The sequence below is a fragment of the Pinus tabuliformis genome, chromosome 5_1 (assembly GCF_031772625.1).
Source record: "Pinus tabuliformis cultivar Carrire ecotype Pingquan chromosome 5_1, CPIR1, whole genome shotgun sequence".
Taxonomy (NCBI): Eukaryota; Viridiplantae; Streptophyta; class Pinopsida; order Pinales; family Pinaceae; genus Pinus; species Pinus tabuliformis.
Window position 1 is genome coordinate 936176384 of NC_142305.1, and position 8525 is coordinate 936184908.

At 45.5% G+C, this 8525-nt stretch overlaps 1 protein-coding gene across 1 annotated transcript; it reads left to right on the plus strand.

Annotated features, from left to right (window-relative positions):
• The first annotated feature begins 1221 nt into the window (after positions 1–1221).
• LOC149167856 (uncharacterized) lies at positions 1222–7152 on the plus strand. Its single transcript, XM_089430610.1, has 6 exons — positions 1222–1956; positions 2562–2750; positions 2905–3843; positions 3964–6039; positions 6259–6472; positions 6614–7152. The coding sequence occupies exons 1-6, from the start codon at positions 1222–1224 to the stop codon at positions 7150–7152; spliced, it is 4692 nt and encodes a 1563-aa protein (XP_089286736.1).
• Positions 7153–8525: the final 1373 nt, after the last annotated feature.

The window sequence follows — 8525 nt, forward strand, 5'->3', positions numbered from 1 at the left end:
AAAGGCTAACTTATCTACTTATTTCCAAAAAACATAGACTCTTAACAAATTAAAAATAATTTTAAATATTTCTATAAAGTTAAAATATAATTATTAACTGTAAGACAGATCTAAGCTAGTTTAATTATTAACTATAATTATTATTATTTTAAATGTAATTTTAGCAATTAAAAATGTTTTATTTACTTGATAAATAGTTAGTTGGGATTTTTTTTTGTTAATTTTTAAATATTGGACTTGATAATGGGGTTCACTTAATATGTGTTCTATTGACTTATTTATGTTATTTTCAAATACAAAATTTAATTACCACTTATTTGATAAATAAATTCAAATTTTACATCAAAGCAATCATACTATTTTGTGAGGAAAGGGACAACCTAGTAGTTTGATTTATTAACCCTCTTTCAAACCTATTATTTTGTGAGGAAAGGGACGACCTAGTAGTTTGATTCATTAACCCTCTTTGAAACCTGTTGCAGTAAGCAATAACTGCAAATAATATTAAAAACAACCCATATTTCGCCAAAATACCTTGTTATGTATTGCAATAGTTAAAACCCTTGCAATTGCCTGCAACATCACTATGAAAGAACTTATAAATTGAAAAATGGTTAAAGCAAGTCAGTAAACATACTCTTCCGCTTCAGTGGTTACCTTCTTAGGAATCCAACATCCAATATGAGGGGATGAATAAGTATGCCACATCTCCAAAAAATTAAAAAATAATGTCGGTCCAAAACAAAAATGAAAATAACCATCTAGATAAAAAAAACTACAATATAATTCAACACAAAAAAAGAGAAAATCCCGCGCCAAAATCTTTTAATAAAATATTTGTAAAATGAATCTTTAAAAGAAAAACCATATCCTACCGATATATTAAAATATTTAAAGACATAAATATTTCTATATCAAAGTTGTAATATTTGAAAATATTAATTTAATATAGTTTTATTAAAAAAATTGCTATCATGCCATGTAAAAAACATCATTAAATTTAATATTAACACTAATATTAATAATATTATTATATTTCTTCAACAACAATCATCAAATGTACACTACTCCGATGTGAGAACGCTCCGGAGGAGGGAAGCCGTAGCGATTAGGGTTTTGCAGAAAGCTGCGACGGCGCAGACAGTACAGCACTGGCTCTGCTCTCAAACCAGACCAAATCGATTGGGGCGTAGCAGAATCGCACAGCACTAGAGCAGCTCTATGGAATATCCTCAGGGGGGGGCGTCAGAGCCCTCCCCAATGCAGCATGATCCGGAACAGGCGTTCCTTTTTGGATCGGTTGACAGGGAGATCTTGAACAATGGGAACAGGCAACAGCAAGGAAACAAGAAGACAGGAGGACGACAAGACCAAGCCAGCGTCACTCAAGACAGAGGGAAAAATCCGGAGGAAACACCAAAAGTATCCTCAACAACATGCAAGCCAATAGCCACAGAAAGGCCACGAATAGAGCTACCTGGACACAAGATAGATGCACGAATCGAGTTCATGAGAGATCATGCCATTATTGGGAAGTTTATAGGGTTCTGGCCGACGGAAAGAGCCTTATACGGGTGGATCGCAGCAAAATGGAAGCCAAAAGGAGACGTTACCCTGCAGCTAGGGCCGAAGGGCTTCTTTACAGTCATTTTTTACTGTATTGAGGACAAACTCAGAGTTCTGGGAACAGGGCCTCACTTCTTCAACGCAGCGGGCTTGTATATGAGAGATTGGATACCAAGATTCAATCCGGATAAGGAAGATCTCACCTGGGCGCCAGTCTGGATCAGAATGTATGGCCTTCCAGACGAATATTGGGACGAGGACATACTCAAGAACATAGGAAATGGACTAGGGGAATACATCAGGACTGCAGAAGAGACCAAACTACGCAGATTCATTTCCTATGCTCGCATCTGCGTCTTCATGCGACTGAATGAAGCATTACCAGAATCGGTGAGTCTCTCCCACCGGGATGAAGAGTGGATCCAACCCTTGGACTATGAGCATGTACCCTTCTGTTACAGGAGATGCCATGCTCTTGGGCATCTTTTCCGTGACTGTCCCCTGAACGCCAAAGCCACCTCTCATGACCCCTCTGTTTCTGCTAACCAAGATGGCTTTACCAAAGCCCCTAGTTGAAGACGAGCGCACAAGAAACCTTCTAATGGGCTCAAGCCCCAGCAAAACAACACTATCGGCCAAGCTTCTAAGAACAGTTTCGAAATCCTGGCTCAATCCTCTGATGATCTTCCCCCGATCTCTGAGTCTAACCCTTCCCATCCCTCATCTTCCGCCCCCCCTCCTCCCTCAGCCTCCTCCCCCAAGCGCCAATCCCCCATAATCTTCCATGATTTCCCCTCCGGAGATAGGAAAGAACCAACAGAGAAAGACAAGGATATGGAAATAGATGGAAAGCTAGACCCTCCTTCAAGCTCAGAGATAAATAGGGCAGAAGGCAATCATGTGCAACAGATGGAAGAAGAACCAGAAAGCATAGACCTGCATGGCCTAGACATTCTGGAACTGGAACTAGCATGCAAAACGAAAGCATATGACAGCATAACCGAAACTCAACTCAGCAAGCTGGAGGTGGTCATTTCAAGAGCTTACCAGCAGCAGCAACTAGGGATTCAACCAGGAAGCCAGTGGGATGGAAGCCACCCCCCAAAAGAAACCAAAAAGAGAGGACGAAGAACAGATCTACAGAGAACGATCGAGATTGGGAAACTCCTGGTAGACTCAGGCAGGTATGCGAAATTGACAAAGTACTATAAACCCTCTGCAAATAGTTGAACCATGAAGCTGGTATCATGGAACTTAAGAGGGCTCAATAGCCCAGGGAAACTTAGAATGTTAAAAAACATGATTAAAATGGAAAAGCCGCAAATATGCTTACTCCAGGAAACCAAATGTAACGGATCTACATTAGGTAGCATTCTTACAAAAGCTTGGCCAGGATGTCGCTCAGTAGCAGTAGATGCATCTGGAGCGTCAGGGGGGCTGGCCATTGCATGGAACACTCAAGCGATAAATCTCACAGATTTCCACGCCTCTCATCACCTCATACAGGCAGCCTTCCACATTTTGGGCACGAATGTTCATGGAAATCTCTCAAATGTATATTTCCCGCAAGATACAGGGAGCAAAATTGCACTTCTAGACACCATCGAGGCATTGAACAATAACAGGAGGCACCCACTCTGGATCATCGGAGGGGATTTTAACATGATCACCAAGCTAGAGGAGAAGATTGGGGGGAGACACAGACTGGAACAAGAAAACATCCATTTCAAGGACTTCATTCAAAACGCCTCCCTCATAGACTTGCCTTTTTGCAATGGAACCTTCACATGGAGCAATCGCAGAGCGGGAAAACACCAAATCGCATCCAAACTAGATCGCTTCCTTATCTCAGATAATGCGATTCACCTTGGAGGAGATATCACAGCTGCAATTCTTCCGCAAACCGGCTCGGACCACTGGCCGATAGCTCTCCAATGGCAACGACCCGGTGATCAGACTCGGAGACCCTTCCGCTTCGAAGGATTCTGGCTCACGCACCCTGAGTTCAAGGACTTTGTCAAAACCACATGGACATCCTTTATCCCTCCAGAAGGGTCTAAGATGTATAAATTCCAACAGAAGCTCCGGTTCCTTAAAAGCCACCTAAAGCGCTGGAACAGAGAAACCTTTGGAGATATTTTCAAAGCGCAGCAAGACCTCAATCGGGAACTGACGGATCTCCAACAAAGAGTAACCACAGAGGGACATACTGAAGGGACCTTGGAACAGGAACGACGTATCCACAGACAGATTGAGGAAAGGCAGAAGCAGGAGGAAGTTTACTGGAAGCAAAAGTCCAGAATAAGATGGTTGAAGGAGGGCGAACGCAACACCAAATTCTTCCACAGAACCACCATTCAAAGAAGAATGCACAACAACATTCCGTTTATCCAAAAGCAAGGAGGGGTGAAAGTAGAAACGCATGAGGAAATCGAAGAAGAATTTCGCAATCACTTCAACCAGATCCTTCAAGAGCCGGAAGGAGATAGACGACAGGCAATTGGTAAAATCACCAACAATGTGCCAAGGATCATCACGGAGGAACACAATGAGCTACTCCTCCGCCCGATTCAGCCTCAGGAGGTGGATGAGGCAATGTCCCAGCTTAAGGAGGGAAAAGCCCTTGGACCGGATGGATTTACCACCACGTTCTTTCATACCTTTTGGGAGTTGATAAAACAGGAAGTCTGGCAAATTGTTGAAGAATCGAGAGCTCTCCACTGGATGCTGCCTTCTCTCAACACCACCTTCATTGCCCTCATCCCCAAAGAGGAGGACTCTATAACGCCCGACAAATACAGGCCGATTGCACTTTGCAATGTCGTTTACAAAGTTATTTCTAAAGTTGTGGCTAACCGGCTGAAGCCCCTGCTACCGTTGCTCATATCTCAGGAACAGTCGGGTTACGTGGAAGGAAGACAAATCATGGACGGGATTCTCCTTACGCACGAGATTATACACTCCCTCAAACAATCAAAACAGGCAGGTATGCTTCTTAAGCTAGATCTTTCTAAGGCTTTTGATAAACTCAGCTGGACGTTCATTCAGCAAATGCTAAAGGCTTTTGGTTTTAGCACTATGTGGATTCGCTGGATCATGAGCTTAATTAACTCCACTCAATTCTCCATCCTGGTGAATGGAATCCCTTCTCAGCCCTTCAAACCATCAAGAGGAATTAGGCAAGGGGACCCCCTATCCCCCTTCCTCTTCGTTCTCATGGCAGAAGGGCTTGGCCGTCACATTAAGCAAGCTCTCCAATCCCGCCATCTCAAAGGTCTTTCAGTTCACAACACCCCTGCCACTTCTCATCAGCAGTTTGTTGATGACACCATGCTTTTTGGATATCCCTCGGTCCAGGAAGCCGCTTGCCTCAAATCCCTGCTCAATGACTTTGCTGAAGCTTCTGGCACTGATGTTAACTGTACCAAATCGCAGATATTCTTCTTTCACACGCCTCCTCTTGTTAAATCGGCAGTTACCCGAATCCTTGGCTTTCCCTCCGCCTCCCTCCCCTCAAAATACCTAGGAGCCCCCCTCACAACCTCAGCTATAAAGCACTCCTCCTGGCGCACCCTCATTGAGAAGCTGGAATCACGTCTCAACCTTTGGACGCACAGATCTCTCAACCTGGCTAGCCGGGTTGTGCTCATTAAGTCAGTCCTTCAGGCAATGCCCCTGTACCTTTTCTCAATCCTTGCTGCACCCAAATGGGTCTTAAAAAGAATCAGGAATCTTCAGCGCAGCTTTCTATGGGGTGGTTCGGCAACTAATCGTAAATGGGCGTTAGTTAAATGGCCCACAGTCTGTCAACCAAAAGATAAAGGGGGCATTGGTCTGAGAGACCCAGAGCATAGTAATTCCATCATGAGTGCCAAAATATGGTGGCACTGGATCACTAATCCAGAAAAACCCTGGGCAAGAATCTGGACGGCTAAATATGCTAATAACCGACCCCAGGAGGAGCTCATCTGGTTTACCCCAACGGAAAAAGGTTCGCTAATTTGGAACGCGGCCAAACAGCACTTCCAGTTAATACAGCAACACAGTTTTTGGGAGGTCAGGGATGGAAAAACGGCTAGATTTTGGACAGATGCATGGAACCAGATGCCAAAGATTACCCACATTCTTCATTCACCATTGGATCATGTAAGGCAGGAGCAGCAGCAAGAAAAGATCCATCACTACTGGATGCAGGAAACGGAGCACGGATTCAGGAAATGGAAACAGGGTAATCAGTTAATTAACTTCACAAACCTACAGGATATAGGGGAACTGGAGAAGGAGCTTGGAAAAATAAGAATCAGACACGACGAAGGCAATGACATCCTCAGATGGGGATACCGACCTAAAGGTGACTTTTCCACTTCAGAAGCCTACAAGATAGTCTGCAACATCAATACCCCCTCTGATCCAATTTGGAGCAAAATATGGGGTCTTGGCTCCTGGCCCAAAGTCTCTTACTTCCTATGGCTGGTTAGTCACAAAAGAATCCTCACTTGGGACAAACTAAGAAGAAGAAATTTTCATGGACCATCGATATGTCCCAATTGCAATCAAAATGAGGAAACGCTCCAACACCTCTTGGACTCCTGCCCCCTAGCCAATCAACTATGGGAAAAGGCTAGCTTCAGATGTCAAAAAAGATGCAGAACAAATAACGATATAACTGACTCCCTAAGACATTGGCCACAGAATCCTTACAAGAGCGAGCTTCTCAACTGTTTGTGGAACCTGATCCCTGGGCTCATCTTATGGGGCATATGGAAGGAAAGGAATAAACGTATATTCAAAAATCAGAGCTCAAGGATCGAAGACATATGGACCAGGCTATGTGGGAACCTCAATGAGACGCTGCTGCTCCACTCCTGGACCCAGGAAGATCTTCCATCTCTAGATGCTGAAAAAGGTATTCTAAGCAACTAGCAATTGCTCCTACCTCAGACTCAACACAAGATCAGTTCCTCCACAAGCAGCAGTACAATCAGAGGCACCTGGATCGCCCCCCCTAAGCATTCTTACAAGCTCAACTTTGATGGGGCTTCCAAAGGTAACCCTGGAAAGGCAGGTTTTGGCAGTATCCTTAGGGATCACGAAGGCACCCCCCTCCAGATATACTTCGGATCCTTGGGTTGGGACACCAACAACTCGGCGGAGATTGAAGGATTATGGCAAGGACTCCTTCTCGCTTGGAACCTCAATCTTCAACCCTTGATCGTGGAAGGAGACTCCCAGATACGCATAAACATGGCCAAGAGACTGCAGAATGGCTCACAAGCGAAAAAAATCACAAACAGCTGGAGACTCGCATCCAGACTAGAAGTCATTGAACAAGCTCTCCGCAGCAACAGGGCCATCACCTTCATTCACACAAAAAGAGAAGGAAACAAGGTTGCAGACCTCTTAGCTAACATAGGAGCAGATAATGATCATAATCTCCTCATAGGAACCTCGGCCATTATACCAGATAATGCCCAGGCTCGGGACTTCGATAAGCTGGTCCAAAGCGATGCTGCCTCCCCGGATGCGGGTGACACGACAGCGGAGAATGGAATGCCACATGGTTACCATGGGCGGCCCCAAGCATAACACTCGCATTTACTGCGATCCGCCGCCATGGAGCTTAAGCATGGGTGCAGGCGCGTTAAGGGACGACAATTCATTGCCTTGTGCGGGTTTCAATTGCGAGTGCAGAGCGCAGTTATGGCTTGCGAGGACCGAGGAAGAGCAGAGGAGCATAAGAATGGTGAGGGTATGGAATGTCAAGTGTTGGGTCGAGCTCAGATTTCGGAATTGGGTTTATGGTCGACGGCTCTCAGAGCTAATGCTCACGTCGCCCCTTTGGCAATTGAAGGTGGTTTCAGGTCTGCAAGGGAGGGTGAAGGGTGTTCCAAACTATCCATCTCCTCTCATCCTGCTCTGCTTCGTTTTCTTGCTATCAGGGGAATCATGGTCAGGCCTCGACAGCGCCTTCTCAGCCGTCGAGGCTCTGGTAGAGGCGGATCCTCACGCCCCTCAGTCGCAACTCCCCCCTCCCGCTGCTGTCGATGTCTATGCCACCAAGTCGTAGAGGCTCATCCCATCCAGTCGAGCCAGTTCATGGACTCCAGCAATCCAGATTTGGGCTCGGCTCCACTACCTGCGTTTGGAACTGCAGTCTTCTCCTTCAGCAATTCCCAGGGCAATTCTCGTATCAACGCCCATGTCTCGGTCCTGTTTCTTGAAGAACTGAAGGAGGAAGGCGAGGAACAACCCAGCACAAAGCTGCACCAGGCTGGAAGCTCCAGGGATGCTGAGGGTCCACCAGAGGGCAACCCAGAGCCGGCTGTCATTCCACCTTCGACCCAGGCAGCACCATCTTCATAGAAGGACAAGGCCACTTGGGACTCTCTCCCGGAAGGTATGTGCTGGATTATCGAGGAGGAGCTGGACAAATAGCTGTCTGTTCGCTCAGGCTCTCCCCTTCAGATGTTGCTCAGGTTTTCCTATGACTTGTTACTTTTGCTACAATGGATTATTGTATGTTTTGGCTGTTTCTTTTTGGCTCGAGAAATATACTGTTCAGGGTCTGTCAATGCCCATGCAAGGGATTCTGATGAAGGTCTTCTTTTTCTTTTCTGTGCCCCTACGTGGGATATCAATTTTTGCTCTTACTGCACCTCAATGGTTTAACGCCCCTGCGTGGGTGACCTGTCTCAGTGGTGGCGCCCCTGCGTGGGTGATTTGTCTCAATGGTGATGCCCCTGCGTGGGTGACTTGTCTCTGTGGTAGGGACCCTGAGCGAGTGATTTGTTTTAGTGGTGCAACCCCTGCGTGGGTGGTTTTTTTGATCATTGTCAGTCCAGAGTGCCATCCACGGCCTCTGGCAATATGACCTCATGACTGTAACTGTTTTCCTGTTTATGTACATAATAGAATAGCATAGTCTTAACGAGAAAAAAAATAATAATATTATTATATTT

Bases quoted from the DNA above. Each gene is read 5' to 3' on its own strand.
- LOC149167856 (XM_089430610.1), top strand. From the start codon at position 1,222: ATGGAATATCCTCAGGGGGGGGCGTCAGAGCCCTCCCCAATGCAGCAT. The intron at 3,844-3,963 runs GTTTACTGGAAG...TTTATCCAAAAG, and splicing joins AAAGGCAGAAGCAGGAGGAA to CAAGGAGGGGTGAAAGTAGA. The intron at 6,040-6,258 runs GTTAGTCACAAA...CATTGGCCACAG, and splicing joins TCTCTTACTTCCTATGGCTG to AATCCTTACAAGAGCGAGCT.